Below are 22,999 nucleotides of genomic sequence, written 5' to 3'. Positions count from 1 at the left end.
AGGCGCATGCCACCACGCCTGTCTAATTTTTGTATTTTTAGTAGAGACAGGGTTTCACCATGTTGGCCAGGTTGGTCTTGAACTCCTGATCTCAAGTGATCCACCTGCCTCAACCTCCCAAAGTGCTGGGATTACAGGCGTGAGCCAGCACGCCCGGCCACTTCTCCTAATTTCTGATTTACAGGATTAGGGCCCAGGAGAGACCGGCGTCTAAGTGAGCAGGTAGATTAGGTGGGGAGCTTGGATCTCCCTGCTGAGATGTGTGGCTCCATATCGCGCACCTGTCTGAGCAGTTCAAGGAAATGGTGTGCACTTTCACATCTCTTTTCTCCCTGAGTCTTTGGACTTCATTTAGGACAAGGCTGCAGCTTGTGTCTGGCTTTCCGTCGGTCAGGAGGTACAGTCCTTCCAGATCATGGAAACTGAAAGCTTTCTGAAAGAACACAGGACGGCTGTCAGGCTCAGGAGAGAGGCTCACCCGGAAGACAAGAACCAAATGCCTAAAGGTGGTGCCTGCTGCCGCCTCTGCCAAAATGCATCTGATTGGATGCCTCTGACCTGTTCAAAAAGACTGAGAGATTCTCTTTCAGCCTCAGACAGACCAAGGAAGCTGCTGAGGTTTAGGAGGAAGAGCATGGCTCGCTGCCTAGCTGGTTAATCCCAAGCAAGTCACTTAACCTCTCTGAGCCTGTGTCTTCATCTATTTTTCTTTAATTTTTATTTTTTTGAGATGGAGTTTCATTCTTGTTGCCCAGGCTTGAGTGCAATGGTGCAATCTCGGCTCACTGCAACCTCTGCCTCCTGGGTTCAAGCAATTCTCCTGCTTCAGTCTCCCAAGTAGTTGGGATTACAGGCATGTGCCACCACGCCCAGCTAATCTTTTGTATTTAGTAGAGATGGGGTTTCACCATGTTGGTCAGGATGGTCTCGAACTCCTGACCTCAGGTGATCCACCTGCCTTGCCCTCCCAAAGTGCTGGGATTACAGGTGTGAGCCCCCACACCTAGCCTGTGTCTTCGTCTATAACGTGAGAACATCGAGAATCCTTTTCTCACTGGGGTGTTGGGAAGATGAAATGTGTTTTGTCAATTCTAAAGTGCCCTTTGTAAATCCTAAAGCATCGTGCAGTGTCAGCACAGGGGATGATGGTATTTGTTTTGCATCAAGGTCGGGCTCCATGGTGGGACTTGCCAGCAATGCTTGCAAGATGGAGGTGCTGCCCTCAGCTTGCAGGTGGGTCACCCATTGCATAGCCTCATGGCACGCTGCATCTGTGGTCTCCACCAGCGTGTCCTGCCACGACTGAAGGCTCTCTGCAAAGCTGAGCAGGTTAAAACTGGGGAGGAGGAAAAGAGGAGGTGAGGGGCAGAGAAGGGGAGAAAGAGATTGGTTAGAATAGGCCCGTCCAGACTGAAGACTCCTACAATGAGCCCCGTGGCCTCTCAGGGAGAGGGCTGTGGGGCCTCTTGAGAATGAGAGGGTACATACTGACGATTTGGATGCAGACAGAGATAGATTTAAATCCCAGCTCAAGCCAGACACAGTGACTTGTGCCTGTAATCCCAGTACTTTGGAAGGCCAAGCTGGGAGGATTGCTTGAGGCCAGGAGTTCAAGACCAGCCTGGGCAACATAGTGAGACCCCCATCTCTGCAAAAAAATTAAAAAAAAAATTAGCCAGGCATGGTGGTGTGTGCCTATAGTCCAAGCTACTTGGGAGGCTGAGGTGTGAGATCACTTGAGCCCAGGACGCTGAGGCTGCAGTGAGCTATGATCACACCACTGCACTCCAGCCTAGGCAACAGAGTGAGACCCTGTGTCAAAACAAACAAACAAACAAAAATCCCAAACAATCCTAGCTCACCCAGTGACTGGTTACCCAATCTTCAGCAAGTGTCTTAACCTCTTGAAGTCCTGGCTTCTTTTTCTGAAAAATGGGGGCTGATAACAGCAACGCCTCACAGGCTCATTGTGAGAGTTGATGCAATGATGCATGTAAAGCATCTGGTGCACAGAAAGTGCTCAAGAAATGTGTACTCTGATTAAGGCAAGAACGAGTCTAGTCTAAGATGAGAGTCCCCTGGGGTCCCCTTAGGGTCAACCCTTCCGGATAGGGAAAATAAACAACTTCCTCCACTCAAAAATCAAGTTCACAAAAATTTAAAAAATTAAATAATTAAATAATTTGAAAAATTGAGTTCAGCTGAAAGCCCTACGTCAAGGCCACATGGTAGTTCCTTCGCTGTGCCTGCAATTGTCCCTAGGCCTGAAATTGCGTTCCTTTTTTTTTTTTTTGAGACAGCATCTTACTCTGTTGCCCACGCAGGAGTACACTGGTGCAATCATAGCTCACTGCGGCCTCAACCTCCTGGGCTCAAGTGATCCTCCTTCCTCAGCCTCCCAAGTAGTTGGGGCTACAGGTGCACACCACCATACCCAGCTAATTTTTAAATGTTTTGTAGAGATGGGGTGTCACTTTGTTGCTGAGGCTGGTCTTGAACTCCTGAGCTCAAGTGATCCTCCTGCCTTGGCCCCCAAAATTGCTGGGATTACAGGTATGAGCCACCATACCCAGCCTCTAAAAACTGCTTTCCTTCACAGCAGAGCGGAATACAGTGCTCTTTCCTACTCAAATGTGTTACTCAGAAGAGCATCTCAGAAACTCCAGGCCTGCTGGCACCGAGAGGAGACGGTGTGCTTGACCAGGGAAGCCCCGGGAACTGCCCCTTTGATCTTCCTGATCAGCCCTCGCCTCTTACCTGTCACAGCGCTTCCGCAGCTGTTCCCAAATCAGCAAAACCAGCTCTGTCTTCACCTGCTGCAGGTAGGGGCCCATGGACCCTGACGTGTCCAGCAAAATGCATACTTTGCTCTCCAAAACAGTGCCAAACAGTCGGCGGCTCCCTGCTCCGAGACAGGTGGGGCAGAGGCAGGGGGTGAGGGGTCCCTCCTCCTGGGTGGTTTCCCTCACTGTATCTATCAACTATAAAGTCTTGCGACACCTGTTGCCTGCCTCATCATTGATTGGATGTCACCCCACTGGGAGACGGCCTTTGTGGTGCTGTGGGAGGGGGCGATTGTCCAAGGGCAGATCTGATCAGCAGTTTGGGCTTTAGGAGATCAAGATTTCAGCTCTGGCTTTGTCTGTGATGAGTTGTATAAGCGGTTAAACCTCCTGGGCTTGAGTTTCTTCATCCTTAAAGTTAAGTGATTGGATTCAATAGTATCATGATATTGCTTTGAAATATTAGATAGTGTTTGGGTGTGTACTGGTATGTCAGCTGGGGGACTTGTACTACAAAAGAAATCGCTGGATCTCTGGTTTTAAGTCACCATTCCCAGGGGTAATGTGAACTGGGAGTGGAGAGAGGCTCATGCCTTCTCTGTCCCAGCTCAGCCTCTGACCTGACAACTGTACCTGGAGCAGCAGTCATCATGACGCCCCTGTCCGTGGACCATCTATACCAGGTCCTACTGCAGACCTAATGAATTTACATAGACCCTGAGTGGCACATACAAGGCCACCTGTAGGATCTCCATATAGGACTCCCTTCCTCCCTCCTCCTATTGCCCCAGAAACCCTCCAGGCCCCATAGCCTGAATCCCCTCCTGTCCAGTTCTAGCTGTCTGCCCACCTTCTTGGGTTTGATGCTTCAGACCATCTCTTAATCCACAGCCCAACCCTGTCCATTTGCCTTTCCAGGAGGGGACTTGGTGCTCTCTGAAAAGAGGTCCGTGGTGGCTTACACCTATAATCCCAGGACTTTGGGAGGCCGAGGCAGGAGGATCGCTTGAGCCTAGGAGTTCAGAGCCAGCCTGCACAACATAGCGAGACTCTGTATCTTAAAAAAATAAATAAAGTAAGCTGGGCATGGTGGCACGTGCCTGTAGTCTCAGCTCCTTGCAAGGCTGAGGTGGGAGGATTGTTTGTGCCCAGTTCGAGGCTGCAGTGAGCCATGACTGCACCACTGGACTCCAGACTAGGTGACAGAGCAAGACCATGTTTCTAAAATAAAATAGTAATAATAATAAAAAAACAGAGGGTTTCTGCTCTGTCAGTTCCCCTTACCATCTGTACCTCCAGGGTTGTTTTGCTAGGGCCCAGTCAATATTAAAGCAAACCTTTTGACAGTGAGCCCCTTGTCATTTGCAGGAAGGCAAGGTGTGGCAGGTGGCCTTGCAGAACAGGCTGTGACGTGTGTGAGCTCCCGCTGGAGCTCTTGGGCCCATGTTCTAACTCCCTGTTATCCAGCCCCTTGCCTGTCCTCTGAACCCACTGTCATTTTTTTTTTTTTTTGGTCAGAGTTTCACTCTTGTTGCCCAGGCTGGAGTGCAGTGGTGTGATCTCAGCTCACTGCAACCTCCGCAATTCTCCTGCCTCAGCCTCCCAAGTAGCTGGGATTACAGGTGCCTGCCACCATGCCTGGCTAATTTTTTGTATTTTTAGTAGGGTATTTTTATATTTTCATCATGTTGGCCAGGCTGGTTTCAAACTACTGACTGGTGATCCACTCGCCTCGGCTTCCCAAAGTGCAGAGATTACAGGCATGAGCCACCACGCCCAGCCTCCCAGTGTCATGTTGTACCTGGATGATGTTCCTGGCCTAATCCTCTGATCTGCAGTTCTCACAAGGCCTGGCTTTGGAAGGACTGATATTGGGGTCCCTGGGGCTAGCCTTCCACATCCCCTCATGCTCCTCCACCCTTCAGGGCAGTGGGCAGGCTCACCGGACAGCAGCCACTGCAGCCTCTGGACATAGCGCCTTAACACCTTCTCCAAGTGCCTGATGTACACCTCCATCTCCCCAGGCGTCCAGTGAATGTGTCTCACCACTCCCTGGGTTAAGGCAAGTGGAGGCAAGCATCCATCCCATCAGCCGTTTCTTCATATCCCCATCACCCCCTAAAATTGTTTGTTCCATCGTGGTTAACAATTCTCAAAACATTTGTTGGCTGGGCATGGTGGCTCATCCCTGTAATCCCAGTGCTTTGGGAGGCCGAGACAGGAGGATCACTTGAGCCCAGGAGATCAAGACCAGCCTGGGCAACATAGGGAGACCTCATCTCTTCCAAAAACAGAAAATTAGCGGGCGTGGTGGCATGTGCCTGTGGTCCCAAGCTGCTTAGGGGAGGCTGAGGTGGGAGGGTTGCCTGAGCCCAGGGAGGTAGAGGCTGCAGTGAGCTGCAATTGCACCACTGCACTCCTGCCTGGATGACAGAGCAAGATCCTGTCTCAACAAACAAACAAAAACCCACAAAAAATAACCATCTGTTAAGCATATGTTTTTTGTTTGTTTGTTTAAAGCCTTTTTTTCTTTTATTAAACTAGTAGATTTATGGTTCTACAAAGGAGTAGGGAATTAGGATGATTTTGGTTTTTGGTAAATGCAGTTGCTGTATTAATAAAAATCATAATAATCTCTAATTTTTGTTTTTTGAGACAGTCTCACTCTGTTGCCCAGGCTGTAGTGCAGTGGTGCGATCTTGGCTCACTGCAGCCTCTGCCTCCCGGGTTCAAGCAATTCTCCTGCCTCAGCCTCCTGAGTAGCTGGGATTACAGGTGCACGGCACCATGCCTGGCTAATTTTTGTGTTTACACTAGAGATGGGGTTTCACTGTGTTGGCCAGGGTGGTCTTGAACTCCTGACCTCAGGTGATCCTGCCGCCTCGGCCTCCCAAAGTGCTGGGACTACAGGCGTGAGCCACTGCGCCTGGTCAATGATCTCTAAATTTTAAAATAGAAAACGCTTAATGGTGGGTTAAGAAGTTCATAAATTTTGAACTAAATAATGACTTAGGGTGGAGAGGGGCAGCATACTGGAACGACCCGATGTTCCTCTAGTGAATAATTTTGAATTTTTGTGGCTATTTTTAGTTTCCCCTAATCTTGATAATGTAGGATGAAAGGGCAAGGAGAGAAATGATCTGATTTTCATTCTGTACTAAATTTACATATTCTAGTGTCAAAGCAATAAAAAATCACCCCAAAATTAGAAAATAGAGAAGAGAACCCTTCACTTTCTATCACAACCCCTATTTGCTGCCATAACAGAACCGTCATCAGTATTGAGGTACAGCATTCTTATGGGTGAACACTTCAGCCATGGTCCAATCTTGTCAGCAATTGCTACTTTTTCTTATCTTTTCCTTTTTATGTTTTAAGAGATAGGCTCCTGCTCCATGACCCAGGCTGGAGTGCAGTGGCGTGATCACGGCTCACTGCAGCCTTGAACTCCATGACTCAACTCATCCTCCTGCCTCAGCCTCCCAAGTAGCTGGGAATACAGGTACACAGCGGCACCTGGCTAATCTAATTTTTTTTTTCCAGAGATGGGGTCTTGCTATGTTGCCCAGGCTGGTCTCAAACTCTTGGGCTCAAGCAATCCTCCCACCTCAGCCTCCCAAAGCACTTGGTACTATAGGCAGGAGTCACCGCACCTGGCCTCAGCAATTGTTTCTAATTCTTACTCCAATGAGCCCATCTAACCCTGGAATGGGATCTGAGGCCCTCTGGGAAGTTGGCTTTTTTTCCAACAGGATTTTGCATCTCCTATTTGGTGAGGGGAGTCTCATTTTGGGGAGGAGGGCAGTTCCCACAAGCAGAAATAGAGGCCAGAGTGCCCTACACTGCTCTCTGCCATTTGCAGCTGAGTTGGGAGAGAAAAAAAAATGGTGATGAAAATCGTGACTTACGCGGATCTCAACGCTGGGGAAGATGCTGCAGTGTTTGGCTGATGCTGACCTCTGTCCTGACTTTTGATGAGTGCAGTTGGGACCCATGCATCTGGAAATCTCCAGCTTCAATTTTTTGAGCCCATATTTTGCCATCCACTTTAGAATAAAGGAAAGAACTATTATCTTAGGCAATTCAGACTCAACTGAATGATCATCTGATTCATCTATGAGAACCTCATGTTTGAAACCTGTATGATGTTTGAAATGTGGGATTCCCAGGTCCTCACTGAGCATCCATCCCATGCAAATTCCTTCCCTGGCTTTGGGGGAGAAGTGCACAAGAAATATGGGAGGCAGGCTCAGTGCAGTGGCTCACGCCTGTAATCCCAGCACTTTGGGAGGCTGACAGGGGTGGATCACCTGAGGTCAGGAGTTTGAGAACAGCCTGACCAACATGGTGAAACCCCATCTCTACTAAATACAAAAAATTAGCCAGGTGTGGTGGTGCATGCCTGTAATCCCAGCTACTTGGGAGGCTGAGGCAGGAGAATCGTTTGAACCCAGGAGGTGGAGGTTGCAGTGAGCTAAGATAGTGCTACTGCACTTCAGCCTGGGCAACAAGAGTGAAACTCTGTCTCAAAAAAAAATAAAAAAAAGAAATATTGGGGGTGAACAACAAAATCTATTGAGCACCTCCCAGACCCTAGTCTAGTGGACGCTGTTGCTTCCCCAACATCCATTTCAACCCCACCCACAACATTTGAGTGGAAAGCCCTGATTGGTCGAAAACTCAGACTCTAACCCAATTAGGATAATCTCAGTCTCCTTGTCACAACAAGGGACACAACAATGGGCAGGCTCAAAGCAGCCAGGGATGGCATCCGCCATCGACACAATCAGACCCAAGCTCAGGCTTTTATTGAATAGTTGTGGGACGACCGTCCCCTTAGGCACAAGATGGGGGATTTCCATTGATTTCACTTTAATGAATCTTCACATCAATCTTATTTGACAGGCACAATTGTCGTTATTTTAGAAAGGCAGTGAGACTGAGTGTAGCTAGGTGACTTGCCCAAGGTCACCCAGGCAGGAAATAGCAGACCTAGATTTTGAATTTAGGTCTATTTAACCCTTATCCCATCTGCCACAGTAAGGAATTGTTCTTATCAGGTTTGTCCTTTTTTTTTTTTTGACACAGAGTCTTCCTCTGTCACCCAGGCTGGAGTGCAGTGGCGCAATCTCGGTTCACTGCAACCTCCACCTCCCGGTTTCAAGTGATTCTCATGCTGTAGCCTCCCAAGTAGCTGGGACTACAGGGCGTGCCACTGCACCTGGCTAATTTTTAAATTTTTAGTAGAGAAGGGGTTTCACCATGTTGGCCAGGTGGTCTCGAACTCCTGACCTCAAGTGATCCGCCCTCCTCGGCCTCCCAAAGTGCTGGGATTACAGGTGTGAGTCACTGTGCCTGGCCTGTTCTCATTTCTGATTATACCCCCACTCCTAGAAGTAATGGCTGGTGGAAGGAATTACTCTATTGCTTAATGGGCATGTGCTGGTACAAGCAACTTAATACCTCTTGGCTTGAGCAAACTGTATCCTTTGTGGGTAAGTCAATAGAAGAGCTAATCCTTCTCACGCCCCTTCCTTGAGGGTACTTCTTGTACACCGAGCCTAGGAGAAGCAGAGTAAGGTCATTGCTATAGTTTGGATGTTTGAGCCCCTGCAAACCTCATGAAATGTGATACCCAGTGTTGGGGATGGGGCTTGATGGGAGGTGTTTGGGTCATGGGAACGGATCCTTCATGAATAGATCAATGCCCTCCCTGGTGACAGGGTGGGGAGCGAGTGAGTTCTCCCTCTATTAGTTGCCGCAAATGCTGGCTGTTAAATAAAAGCCTGGTACCTCCCCATTCTCTTGCTTCCTCTCTCTCCATGTCATCTCTGCACATGCCAGCTCCCCAGTGCCTTACACCATGAGTGGAAGCAGCCTGAGGCTCTCACCAGATGCCCAAACTTCCAGCCAGCAGAACCCTGAGCTAAATAAACCTGTTTTCTTTATAAATTACCTAGCCTTGGGTATTCCTTTATAGAAGCACAAATGAACTAAGATGGTCACTCTGTGTACCTCTCTTCCCTCCCCCTGCTCCCTTTTTCACGTCAATTTCTCTGTCAATCAAGTCAGTTGTAAAAGCCCTTAGTGCAATTTGCTGAGAGGTAGAAAGGGAGGCTGTTGGGTGGATGGGGAAAGGCTGTTTGGGAACCTCCTGCCTAGCAATGAATTGTTCTTGGGATCTGCACCATTTCACAGCAGTCAATCAGGCTGGCCTAGGGGAATCATCTCCATCCCTTCCCATCTGCCTTAGAGCTAAGGAAACTGCACCTAGTGGACAGAGTCGGAATGCCTGAGGATCTCAGGAGGTCTCATCTTCAATATTGACTTTTCTCATTCCCTGGTTGTTGTCAAAATTTTGCATGTCCATTTCCCAGGGCTGGGAGAACTGAGTTGTTTGAGGACAGGCTTGCTGCAGACGCACCAGTGCCCAGGTCCTGGGACAGCAGGAGGGGTTCCTTCCCGCAGTACCTGCTGCCCTTACAGCTCCCCCAGGGCCAGGGGGCCTGTCCAGACACCTGCATAGCCTCTAACTTACCCACATTATTCCCTTTCTCTGTGTAGAACAGCGAAAGAGATGTCTCTGCTTCCCTTGACTTGGTCTTCCTCCTCTGTTCCATCATCCCTTCTTTCATTGGCTGGGCCGCAGCTGAAGAACATTTGGCTTGTTGGCTGGAGCAGCTGTGTGCATTCTTGCGCTATAGCTGTCCAGCTTGGCTTAGAGACACTCAAGTTCAGCTATACTTCACCCCAGGAAATGGGGCTCCAGGATGACTTCAAGGCACCCCGTGTCCCCGCCCCAGGTCTCTGGCTTTGCTTGGATCAGAAATAGCTATAGCTACCATTTACCGAGTCCAGATCCTTCCCTGGCATTGTGCTAAGTGCTCTGAGTATGCTGCCTCGCTTCATCCTCACAGTCCCCCAGTTTACAGATGAGGTAAGTGGGACTCCACCAGTAAGAAGCAGGGCAATGATTCTACCTGGTCCTGCTGACTTCAGAACTCTGCTCTGAGCCACTCTGCCATACCTTTGACATCAGAAATAAAATACATGGTCTTAGGTTCTATGAGCTGAATACTTTCATAAAGATTGTGAAGGCCTGTTACCACTAGTGGCACATGATCCTTAGCCCCCCCGAGCCTCAGTTCCTTTGTCAGTACAATAGGAAGCTGATAGAGTACCGATGCAAAGGATTGATCATTATAGGCTCTAAATGGGACAATCTTAGCAGATGGGCTGGCACATGATCAACACTCAGGATCACTGATCGTTTTAGTTACTATCATTATTGCTATTATGATTATTATTTTAAGAGATGTGGCCAGGCGTGGTGGCTCACCCCTGTAATCTCAGCACTTTGGGAGGCTGAGGTGGATGAATTGCCTGAGCTCAGGACTTGGAGACCAGCCTGGGCAACATGGTGAAACCCCGTCTCTATTAAAAATACAAAAAATTAGCCAGGCATGGTGGCACCCACCTATAGTCCCAGCCACTCAGGAGGCTGAGGCACGAGAATTGCTTGAACCCAGGAGGTGGAGGTTGCAGTGAGCTGAGATCACACCACTGCACTCCAGCCTGGGTGACAGACCGAGACTCTGTCTCAAAAAAAAAAAAAAAAAAGTATAGACAGGGTCTTGCTCTGTCACTGAGGTTAGAGTGCAGTGGTGCAATCATAGCTCACTGCAGCCTTGAACTTCTGGGCTCAAGCCATCTCCTGCCTCAGCCTCCTGAGTAGCTGGGGGACTACAGGCATGCACCACCACATCTGGCTTTTTTTTTTTTTCTTGGTAGAGATGGAGTCTTGCTATGTTGTCAAGGCTTGAACTCCTGACCTCAAGTGATTCTTCCACCTGAGCCTCCAAAAGTGCTGGGATTACAGGCATGAACTTCCACACCTGGCTTTAGTTACTATCATTATTAACCCATGCCTCAGCCGTGACCATGACATCCCTCCACCCTGCTTGACTGTGGTCGTGCCTTACCTGGTGAGATGCCAGCTCTGCTACTGAGTGGACGCCATTTCAGAGATTTCAGCAGGGGGCTCTTCTCTCTGTCAGGGTCATCTTTAATGCTCTAGAAAACAGGTGGTCTTTCCCATCAGAGGAGTGTTCCCTGTGGCAGGCAGGGCCTCAGTTACCGCGACCTCAATCTGTCCATGAGGAATTTTGCAGGGAGGAGCCTAAGGGAGGGGACTCCTCAGATAGGTTTGGCCCCTCTCCTGCAGCAGATTCAGAGGGGACTCTGGGTTTTGAGGTGAAAAAGTATGGGTGTGTACACGTGTGTATGAGTGTATATGCATGTGTGTGCATGTGCATATGTGTATGTATGCATGTGTATGTGTGTGAGATGAGAGTGAGACAGCTGCTAGTGAGAGAGCTATGGGGGTTTGCCAGAACTTTCTTCATCAGTTACCCGCCCCTCTTCCTAATGGACTGGGATGTCTGGGCTTCCAGCATGACAACAGAAATTTAGGTAACTTCTGTGCCTTATCAGGCACCTCAGTTTTTTTGTTTGTTTGTTTGTTTGTTTTCTTTTTTAAGATGGAGTCTGGCTCTGTCACCCAGGCTGGAGTGCAGCAGCATGATCTCGGATCACTGCAAGCTCTGCCTCCCAGGTTCAAGCAATTCTCCCTGCCTCAGCCTCCCGAGTAGCTGGGATTACAGGTGCCCGCCATCACACCCGGCTAATTTTTGTATTTTTAGTAGAGAGGGGGTTTCACCATGTTGGCCAGGATGGTCTCGATCTCTTGACCTCGTGATCCGCCTGCCTCGGCCTCCCAAAGTGCTGGGACCACAGGTGTGAGCCACTGAGCCTGGCCCAGGCATCTGTTTTAAGGGAAGAGTTCCTTCATTCTCAGCCACGACCGGAGTGTGATGGTCATTAAAAAGTCACTCTCTGGGGAGCACCCCGCCTGGTTTCAGGAGGCACTCAGGAAGCACTGGAGGCTCAAGAGGCAGCCCCTGAGGAGGGGGTGAAGTGCCTGAGCTGGCTCCTGAAACCTGGTGGAGTTCCCTGAACGAGGGCAGAGCCTGGCTGCACAAGCTCTCCTGGAAAGGCAGCCCTTTGACTGGGAATCTGCTACCTACAGTCTGGGATGGATTTCCACATTCTGAACATGGGCTGCACTCACAGGTGCACTCTGAGTCATGCAATGCTGAGGGACTCACAGGTGTCCCTCCCAGTCTGCTCACAAGCACAGGTGCCTCTGAGGTCTTTCCTCTAGAGCCCTTCTGACTTCCAAGGTGGGTGGGTACTTAATGGAGGACAGAATTGACAGGCTGTGAATGGGGATAAACCCCTAGCAGGTGCAGCCCACCCTCAGGCTCCTATCGGCCCCTCCAAAGTCTCAGGCGGCAGTGGGAAGAGCCCTTAGAGACCCTAATTCCTTTGCCTCCAAGAGACCCTCCAGGATAAGCCATCAGATGAAACAGGTGGGTGTCAATTCTGTGGCATCCTCAGTACCAGGGTAGGGAAAAGGCTGGGATAAGCTGGCAGAGCCAAGGGTGGGGTGGAGGAGGCCAGAGGAGCCCCAGAGCTGAGGAGCCGGCCCCCCGGGGGAGATTTTCCCCCGGAGGCCTGGGCAAGAGGCACCCACGGGACACTCACCACTGAAGCGCCCACCCCATCCCTGCTGGCCCCAGCCATTGTAAGACCCAGGAAAGACCAGAAGACAAACAGGAAACCAAATCTTCCGCGTGTTATTAGGAGGGGAGTCAAACCATTCTGGCCCCCACGGGGGCGGTGGGCCTGGGAGGGCAGAGCTTCTTGGGCTGACTTCTTAGCTGAAGTGTCTTTGGTTTTTCTTTCAGGAGGTCTGCACTTCCCAGTACTTTTCTTGAATGGTTCTTCAGGGAGGCCATGAGGAAGGCACACTGCAGTGGGATTGGGAGGGTCAGTGGCACCCCCAGCCACTGTGGACACACACACACACACACACACACACACAGAGAGAGAGAGAGAGCGCAGAAGGGACTGTATCCACTGAAACCTCTGACATCCCCTGGATTCCTCTTTTCATCCCTAGAAAGCCACCTGGGGCTGAGAGTGCTATGGACCAATCCTATGAACAACAGTAAGGACCAGGTATGGGGGCCTGGGAGGCATAGGCTCTGGGTTAGTGAATACTTGGGAGTCTCCAACCCTCATGCCAACAAGTCACGTCAGCTACGCCAATAGGGTAGGTGCTGTCATCTCCCCATTTTACACATGAGGAAACCAAAGCTCTGAAGCTGTCATCACAGAGTTAACAAGAATTCTGGACAAAAATCTAGTTATCATGAAGCCCTGATCAGGCTGCACATAGCCCCACTTCTTTGTAACCTAAAGTCACATAGCACCAGATCCTGGCTGTTTGCATCCCCATTGTTCCTCTAGATAGGATTTCTGATGTCAAAATCACAAAGCTTTTGTTTAAGAATTGCTTAAGATGTTTTTCAGACTCGAATTCCAGCAAAGTAGCTGATGCCAACCAGTTTGAAGACCCCCAGAGGAACAGGAACAGCATGAAAACACAGCTTCTTCATCTCCCCCGCCCATGACTCCAGCCTGCACTCAACTAGTCAGTGACCTCCACACTTCAGCCCACTGCAATACCCTTAAAAACCTTAATGTCAAATTCCCCGGGGAGATGGATTTGAGGTTCCCTCCCATCTCCTCGTTTGGCCGTTCTACAATTAAACATTTTTTCCTCTGCCACAACCCAGTGTCTCTGTGCATTGACTTGCCATGCATATCTGGCAACAGATCTATTACAGTTACAGCTCTGTGAGCTTAAGGTTCTCATCTAAGGCCACCTTATCAGTGTGTAGAGAAACTTCAATTCAAACCAGGCGGGTCTGGTTCCAAAGCCAGCACCCTTCCATTGTGAGACACTGTGGCCTCCACTTGTGGGCCGGTCAGCCTGACTGGTTCCCCAGCAATTATTCTCAATCAAAGCTCCAGAAGACACCACTCAAATGTAAATAAGCATCCTCTGGAAAGGTGAATTACGCAGTCATTGCCCATTAACATCATATGAATGAGTTTATCAGATGAGGGAATGGGACTGCGTGCACCTGAGGGTAAGGGATATTTCTTTATTTTTTATTTATTTATTTTGAGACGGAGTCTCACTCTGTCACCAGGCTGGAGTGCAGTGGCGTGATCTCAGCTCACTGCAACCTCTGCCTCCCAGGTTCAAGGATTCTCTTGCCTCAGCCTCCAGAATAGCTGGGATTACAGGTGCACACCACTACACCCAGCTAGTGTGTGTGTGTGTGTGTGTGTGTGTGTGTGTGTGTGTATTTTTAGTAGAGACGGGGTTTCACCATGTTAGCCACGATGGTCTCGATCTCCTGACCTTGAGATCTGCCCGCCTCGGCCTTCCAAAGTGCTGGGATTACAGGCATGAGCCACTGCGCCCAGCCGGGAAGGGATATTTTAAAAGCACCAAAAGGGTCCCTTTTGGGGAAGACAGCACAGGCACGCAGGGGGAGCCACAGATCTGCAGATCCAGTGGCCACAGAGGAATAGAAGATGGAGATGTGGCCCCGCCCTCCCAGGAGTCCACAGTTGTCTGGGAAGTGAGTCCTTCTGCGAGTGGTGGAGTCCAGGAGTCTCCTTCACAGGCTCCTCCACTCCATTGCCTCGACCACATCCTTGCTAAGTGCCCTCTGTCCATCATTGTGGCTTAAACTGCCCCAAATCTCCATCTCTAGCCATGTCTTTTCCCACCTGCCTGTAGGGTACCCTCACTTGTCATCTCGCAGGCTCCACAAACTCACCCTTGTCCCAGACCAGCCTTCCCTGCACCGTCCTTCCATGGGCTTTTCCTCCTGTTTTCTCCATCTTGGTCAATGGCCTCACTGTCTACTGGGTGCCCCAGTGAGGAGCGTGGGGGTCACTTTGGATGTCTTCTCTTTCACACTGCCTCTTCAATCACTTGCAAGTCCAAGGAATTCTTCCTTAGATGTTCATTGCTCCTCACGTGATCTGGCCCCTAGCTACCTCTCTCATTGTATCTTGTCCTGCTCAACTCCTCTCTCTGAGGAAGTAACATTTTAGTCTCAAAGGACTCCTACCTTGACCAAACTTTAGCCAGGCTCCTCTAAACCATCTTCTCAATGACGCCTTGACCTTGGCCTGCTGAACTCAGTTTTGGCAAAGAATTCTGCTAAGTCAGTTTAGTGAGACCTGTCCCATCCTTGATATCCAATCAAGTTCCTCATCTCCCATCTGAGATATCTTTTTTTTTTTAATGATTTTTAGAAAATTCTTTAATAGAGATGGGGTTTTACCATGCTGCCGAGGCTGGTCTCAAACTCCTGGGCTCCAGCATCAGCCTGCCTCGGCCTCCCAAAGTGCTGGGATTACAGGTGAGAGCCACTGTGCCCAGTTCTATTTTTGATATCTAAGCCTTTGGTCTGCCTTTAGCAAGAGCCCTGTTTAACAAGAATCCTTTTACCTATCATATTTATCCAGTTCTTTTAGTAATTTTCCATCCACTGACTCTGCTCGTTGGCTATACATCTCCAGCTATTTTGCTATTATTTAGAGTTGAGTTCAGTCTCTCTCCCCTATTGCAACAGTCTTAAATAAAGTCTTCCTTGCCATTTTAAAAGAGCAACCAGTGCAATTAAAAACAAACAGACACCAATTGCCACCAGAAGCCAGGGAGGGGCAAGGAAAGATTCCACCCAGAGCCTTCAGAGGGAGCCTGGCCCTGCTGACACCTTGATTTCAGACTTCCAGCCTCTGGAAGTGAGAGAATCAATGGTTGTTATTTTAAGCCGCCCAATTTGTGGCAGTTATGGTAGCCCCAGGAAATGAATACAGAAGGCAGTGCAGTCATTGGCCCATGCCCAGGGCATACCTTTTGGGAGTAGTTGAGAGCCTTTTCCATCTCAGACATGATGGAACTGATGTCATCGCTCTCATAAATGCCTGGAAACAAAGCACATCGTGAGCATGGGAGACAGGGTGTGGATCCTGGCAAGTATCCCCATCATTTGGATACTAGAAAGCCACCTGGAGGTGACTCAAGGGCTGGGCGTGGTGGCTCACTCCTGTAATCCCAGCACTTTGGGAGGCTGAAAAGGAAGATTGCTTGAGGTTGGGAGTTCAAGACCAGCCTGGGCAACACAGTGAGACCCCTTCTCTATCAAAAAATTTAAGAAATTAGTCGGGTGTGGTGGTGGACATCTGTAGTCCCAGCTGCTCAGGAGGCTAGGGTGGGAGGATTGCTTGAGTCCAGGAGGTTGAGGCTGCAGTGAAGTATGATGGCACCACTGCACTCCAGCCTGGGTGACAGAGGGAGACCCTGTCTCTAAAAAAATGTTGCTTTGTGTACCGTGTACTATCTTGCCAACCATGTGCTATGAACATACCACCCTTCAAAAAACAATCTAAGGGATGTTTAGGGTGCCTTCTACTCTGACATTCTAAAATACACATATTTTTAATTTTAATTTTTTTGTAGAGGTAGAGTCTTGCTATGTTGCCCAGGATGGTCTCGGACTGGCCTCAAACAATCTGCTTACCTCAACTTTCCAAAGTGCTGAGACTACAAGTGTGAGCCACCACCTGACCCATAATATACTTTCAGAGTTTTACTTCTTCTTCTTTTTTTTCTTTTTTGAAACAGAGTCTTGCTCTGTCACCCAGGCTGGAGGGTAGTGCCGTGATCTCTGCTCACTGCAACCTCTGCTTCCTGGGTTCAAGCAATTCTATTGTACCTCAGCCTCCTGAGTAGCTGGGACTACAGGTGTGTGCCACCACACTCGACTAATTTTTTGTATTTTTAATAGAGACAGGTTTTCACCATGTTGGCCCGGCTAGTCTCAAAGTCTTGACCTCAAGTGATCCAAACGCCTTGGCCTCTCAAAATGCTGGGATTATGGGTATGAGCCACTGTGTCCGGCCTACTTTTTTTAACTTAAAAAAATTGCAGTAAAATATACATAACATCAAACTTCCTAGTTCAATCATTTAAAAGTGTACAATTCAGTGGCATTAAGTGCATTCACATTGTTGTGCAACCATCACTGCTATCTATCTTCAGAGGAATAGTTTTACATTTTAAAATGTGATTTTCACAAGCTGCTTTTCTGGAATATATCTGTGGTCTAAGGGAGCTATGCTGGTGCTGAGGCAACTGTTTGGAAGGAGCCAAAGGGATGAGGAAACACTCATGTACCTGTGTCTCCAAACCAGTGGAAGCGGCCACCTGCAGCCCGGGTGACTTCCTTGTAGGCAGCGGCCGTGTCAGTGCGACTGGCATAGCAGGCAGGGGGTGTGGTGTCCATCTTTGGCTCGCCCACGTAGAAGAGACACACGTTCAGCTGGAGGTCGCAGCCACTACAGGCCTCGGCCATGTAGGCGCTGATTGTAGGCTGGTGGGGAAGAGAAGGTAAGAGGGGCCCGCAGCTGAGGGCCTTGAAGCTGTGGGGCTCCGGGCAGCCCAGCCTGGCCATGTTTCTCCAGGGCCTTCTCTATGCCTTGTCCAGTCCTTGGCACAAGGATGGAAAGAGATGAACCTGGGTTGCAGTTTCTCTCAATAAATTTTTTTTTAATTTTTTTTTTTTATTATTATAAGTTCTGGGGTACATGTGCACAACGTGCAGGTTTGTTACATATGTATACGTGTGCCATGTTGGTGTGCTGTACCCATTAACTCGTTATTTACATTAGGTATATCTCCTAATGCTATCCCTCCCCCTCCCTCCACCCTACAACAGGCCCTGGTGTGTGATGTTCCCCTTCCTGTGTCCAAATGATCTCATTGTTCAATTCCCGTCTCTCAATATTTTAACAGAGTGTGGTCGGGAGCTGGACCTGAGAGCCTCCTGACACCAGGCGTGGTCTAGACCAGTAGCATCCGCATCCCCTGGAAGCCTGCTAGAAATGCAGACTCCCAGGCCCCACCCCAGACCTACTGAACCAGGATCTGTACTATGTATGTATGTATGTATGTATGTATATATATATTTTAAAGAGACAGGGTCTTGCTCTGTTGCCCAGGCTGGAGTGCAGGGGCATGATTATAGCTTGCTGCAGCTTTAATCTCCAGGGCTTAAGCAATCCTTCTGCCTCAGCCTCCTAAGTAGCTGTGACTACAGGCACACGTCACCACACTTTTTTTTTTTGAGACAGAGTTTCACTCTTGTCGCCCAGGTTGGAGTGCAATGGCGTGATCTTGGCTCACCGCAACCTCCCGCTCCAGGGTTCAAGTGATTCTCCTGCCTCAGCCTCCCGAGTAGGTGGGATTACAGGCGTGTGCCACCACGCCTGGCTAATTTTGTATTTTTAGTAGAGATGGGGTTTCTCCATGTTGGTCAAGGTGAACTGAAACTCCCAACTTCAGATGATCTGCCTGCCTCAGCCTCCCAAAGTGCTGGGATTACAGGCATGAGCCACCGTGCCTGGCTACATCTGGTTTTTAAATTTTATTTTTGTAGAGATGGGGTCTTGCTATGTTGTCCAGGCTGGTCTTGAGCACCTGAGCTCAAGCGATCCTCCCACCCCAGCCTCCTGAGTAGCTGGGACTACAGGCATGTGCCACCATGGCAGGTTATTTTTAAAATTTTTGTAGAAATGTGGTCTCCCTATGTTGCCCAATCTGGTCTCCAGGGCCTGCATTTTAACAGCATCCTTAGGTGCCTGTCTATACATTAAAGTTTGAGAAGCACTGCTTTAGAAATCATGCTGTAGAAAGCTTGGCGAGGTATCCACCTGGGGGAAGATGGATGAGGTCGCAAAGGATAATGGACATCCGGGACGTGGCCTACCCACCATGTCCTGGTCAGGGATGCCCCCAGTGAAGAGGTAGATTCCCTGCGATTGGTGTTTGTCTTTGTCCTTGAAGTCCACTTCCACAGCCTTCCGCAGGGCGCTGAGAACATTCCTGCTGCCCCAACACCGCAGGTTCAGGGCCCACCTGGGGAGGCAGAGATGGCCACGCTGAGGGTCACTGGCCCATGCCTAGGGCATACCTTTTGGGAGTAGGTGAGAGCCTTTGCCATCTCAGACGTGATGGAGTTGATGTCATCACTCTCACAAAGTGAAGACGGCCAGGTGGGGAGAGCAGCAGATAGAAGGAAGCTGTTTTCTGATTTCTGCCCATGGCTGTTTGGGGTCAGGGACTCTAGAGAGCTACTTCCTGGTGGAGAGGGGGACAGAGAAAACAACGCCTGCAAGCCTTCCCTCAGACACAGCCCCACAAAGTCTCTGCCCATCACCTACCGCCAGGCACTTTGTAAATTGTCGTGGCTCATGGGAACCATCTCAGGCCTCCAGCTTTCACTTGTGCTTCCAAACCTTTAAGAAGCAAAGAGAGTTCATTCTTAGGCTGGGGGAGGTCCACTTGGCGGCCCAGCTCTTTGGGCTTTGCAGGCTTTTAGTGGGGACAAAATTCTGATGAGATCCCCTAAAATGTGAGGATGTCACTGGCCAGGGCTAGCCTTGAGATTTCCTTGCAGGTCATATGTCCCAACATACTTCAGCCGAGACATGGCGTGAGCCAGCTTTGGTCAGCTTTCTTTCTGAAGCGTTGAGCTATGGCGTGTGGCCCCATTTAACCTCCCCTAGCATGGCTCCACATTTCTCTTCCCTATCCATACTATAGTTTTTTTTTTTTTTTTTTTTGAGACAGAGTCTTGCTTTGTTGCCCAGGCTGGAGTGCAGTGGTGGGATCTCGGCTCACTGCAAGCTCCACCTCCCGGGTTCACGCCATTCTCCTGCCTTAGCCTCCCGAGTAGCTGGAATTACAGGTGCCTGCCATCACGCCCAGCTAATTTTTTTTGTATTATTAGTAGAGATGGAGTTTCACCGTGTTAGCCAGGATGGTCTCGATCTCCTGACCTTGTGATCTGCCCGTCTCAGTCTCCCAAAGTGCTGTTTGTTTTGTTTTTTTAAATACACGTCTATGTAATCAACAGGATTTGGTAAAGAAAAAAAATACACATCTAGCCTGGGCAGTATAGCAAGACCCCATTTCTACAAAATAAAATTAGCTGGATATAGTGGCACATGTCTGTTGATCTAGCTACTTAGGAGGTTGAGGTGGGAGGATCACTTGAGTCCAGGAGGCTGAGGCTGTAGTGAGCTATGATTGTGCCACTGCACTCCAGCCTGGGCAACAGAGCGAGACCCCGTCTCAAAAAACAAACAAATAAACCCCCAAATCCAGAAAACCCACATTGTCTCATTTGTCCTGTAAGACAGAATTTAAGATCCTTGGGAAGGGGATTTATACTCTTTATGAATGAAAAGTTGTCCCCTCTCTAGTTTGAGATTAATTCCTCCACCTGGCCTTTGACCTCATCATCACCCATCTCTTCTGAAACTTTGCCCCACAGTTCCACCCTCACATCCACACATTCCCAACTTCTCTCCACTTCCCTCTGCCCCCAGCACCTCTCTACCTGTTTCAGACTCTCTATACTTGACAAGAACATCCTCCTTCCACCGGGAAGCTACTCTATGGGCAACTTCGCTCTTTCCTCTTTCCCCTTGTGGACAAGCTCCCTGGAAACACAATATACCACCACTTCCTCACCTCTTCAACCCATTGCAGTCAAACTTCCACCCTGGGGGTGTTCTCTGGTAGAGATGAACAATGCCCTCCATTCCCCCACCAGTGGAAATATATCCCTATTATTGCTGGATAATAAATCTGGGTTCAAGTGATTCTTATGCCTCAGCCACTGGAGTAGCTGGGATTATAGGCCTGTACCACTGAGACCCACTTATTTTTGTATTTTTAGTAGATGGGGTTTCACCACGTCGGCCAGGCTGGTCTCGAACTCCTGGCTTCAAGTGATCCACCTGCCTTGACCTCTCAAAGTGCTGCGATTACAGGAGTGAGCCACCGCGCCCGACCTTCATATACTCCTTTATAGCAGTGCAGGAACGGACTAACATAGCATCCCAACACCTTTCTCTCTTGTTTTCCTCCCACCTCTCTGGGTTCTCCTTTCCTGTGTTCCTTTGGTGGTTCCCTTCTTCTGCCCACCCTTCAAATGCTGGTATTTCCCAAGTGCTGCCTTTGATTGTCTTCTCTCTCCCCTTCGCATCTCCACAGGTGCGATCCCTGCACTACCATTTATTTCATTCATATAATTAAAATGCTGATGGCTCAAAACCCCTTGTTTCTTGGCTAGGTCTCCTCACTGGAGCTCCTTCTCCTCCTAATGTTCTCCAAACTCTGGAGTGTCTCAGACTCTGGATGTTTAAAACCATCTTTCCCTTCAGAGATCTGTTCTTGGGCATCATCTTCTCTTTACCATTCTTTCACCCCCTACAGCCAGGGACGACATTCTGTAGATTCTAACTCCCCAAAATCTTTTCCATGCACCTTTTTTTTTGAGACGGAGTCTTGTTCTATTGCCAGGCTGGACTGCAGTGGCGTGATCTTGGCTCATTGCAAGCTCCACCTCCTGGGTTCATGCCATTCTCCTGCCTCAGCCTCCTGAGAAGCTGGGACTACAAGTGCCCGCCACCATGCCTGGCTAATTTTTTTGTATTTTTAGTGGAGACGGGGTTTCACCATGTTAGCCAGCATGGTCTTGATCTCCTGACCTCGTGATCTGCCCACCTTGGCCTCTCAAAGTGCTGGGATTACAGGCATGAGCCACTGTGCCCAGCCTCCATGCACCTCTTTCTTGATTAACTTTTATTTTGGGCTCAGGGGTATGTGTGCAGGCTTGTTATATAGGTAAACTCCTGTCATGGGGGTTTGTTATATAGATTATTTCATCACGCAGGTATTAAGCCTAGTACCCATCAGTTATTTTTCCTGATCTCCTTCCTCTCACCCACACCCTCCAATAGGCCCCAGTGTGTGTTTTTCCCCTTTATGTGTCCATGTGTTTTCATCATTTAGCTCCAACTTATAAGTAAGAACATGCTGTATTTGGTTTTCTATTGCTGTGTTAGTTTGCTAGGGATTATGGCCTCCAGCTCTATACATGTTCCTGCAAAGAACATGATCTCATTCTTTTTTATGGCTGCATAGTATTCCGTGGCATATGCGTACCACATTTTCTCTATCCAGTCTACCACTGTTGGGCATTTACATTGATTCCATCTCTTGCTATTGTTAATAGTGCTGCAATATACATATATGTGCATTTGTCTTTATGATAGAATGATTTATATTCCTTTGGGTATGTACCCAGGGATGGGATTGCTGGTTTGAATGGTAGTTCTGTTTTTAGGTTTTTGAGGAATCATCATACTGCTTTCCACCATGGTTGAACTAATTTACACTCCCAACAAGTGTGTAATTGTTCCTTTTTCTCTGAAACCTCGCCAGCACCTGTTATTTTTTGACTTTAATAATGGCCATTCTTACTGGCCACACACTATTTCTTCCATTCACAGTGCCTTGGCTTAAGCCCACTCAACACTAGGGCAGGCAATTGCAAGAGTCAAACTGGTCTCTTCCCTCCGGTATTACATCCCTTCAGTTCCTCCTTCACAGCACTGCTCGAGCATTTGAAGATGCAAACCTGATCGTATTAGTACCTTGCTTGCAATCCTCCAGTGCCTTTATATCCTATAGCACAGGAAACTCATGAGCATGGCCTATATCAATCCTCCATCACCTGTTATTTCTGTCATGCACATTCTCTCCCTCTCACCCCCATATCCATGCTGAACTACCTGATGGTCCCTAAAGCTCTAACATACCTCACGCTCCTGCTCATGCTGTTGCCTCTACCTGGAACACCATTTCTCCCTATCCCATCATTCTCAGGTGCTAGGCAAACACCTACTCATTCATCAAGACTCAGCGGAAAGGGCACTTGCTCCATGAAGATGTCCTGAGCCTACTCCTCACAGGTGGAATGAACTGATCCTGCCACTGATACCTTGCAGTCCTATACCTAGCTATCTACTCATTTCTATAGAAAACACCTAATAGCACTTCTTAACATCCCTGTCTCCCACTGTTAGGCTGTGAGTTCCTCGAGGATGGGTTTTGTGTGTCTTCATGTCCATCTCCCCAGTGCCTGGCACAGGGACTGGTTCATGGCAGATTGTCAATGAAACATTGCTGAATGAATGAATGGGTAGATGAATAAATAAAATTCCTTGTCTATAATGTTACCATAAATATTTTTCTGTAGAGTTTATTAGGGAATGATTGGGCTCTGGTACAGAATAATATCTAATACTAACTATTGACTTAATAGGTTTAGAAAATGCCCTATTTGGTTTGAGGTTGTATAAAAATC

General features: G+C 48.7%; 1 protein-coding gene across 1 annotated transcript in view; it reads right to left on the bottom strand.

The window, feature by feature from the left end:
- The window catches only part of VWA3A (von Willebrand factor A domain containing 3A), a 62,458-nt gene that overhangs the window by 5,384 nt on the left and 34,075 nt on the right, over positions 1–22,999 (bottom strand). The window contains 13 exon segments of the mRNA XM_015125775.3: positions 282–433; positions 1,192–1,336; positions 2,758–2,902; positions 4,727–4,835; positions 6,692–6,829; positions 8,247–8,344; positions 9,322–9,432; positions 10,766–10,856; positions 12,503–12,655; positions 15,634–15,704; positions 16,957–17,152; positions 18,552–18,696; positions 19,002–19,076. Of these exon segments, the coding sequence (XP_014981261.2) occupies positions 282–433; positions 1,192–1,336; positions 2,758–2,902; positions 4,727–4,835; positions 6,692–6,829; positions 8,247–8,344; positions 9,322–9,432; positions 10,766–10,856; positions 12,503–12,655; positions 15,634–15,704; positions 16,957–17,152; positions 18,552–18,696; positions 19,002–19,076 (1,629 nt within the window).

The sequence above is a fragment of the Macaca mulatta genome, chromosome 20 (genome assembly GCF_049350105.2).
Source record: "Macaca mulatta isolate MMU2019108-1 chromosome 20, T2T-MMU8v2.0, whole genome shotgun sequence".
Taxonomy (NCBI): Eukaryota; Metazoa; Chordata; class Mammalia; order Primates; family Cercopithecidae; genus Macaca; species Macaca mulatta.
This window is presented reverse-complemented; position numbering and strand designations above follow the sequence as displayed.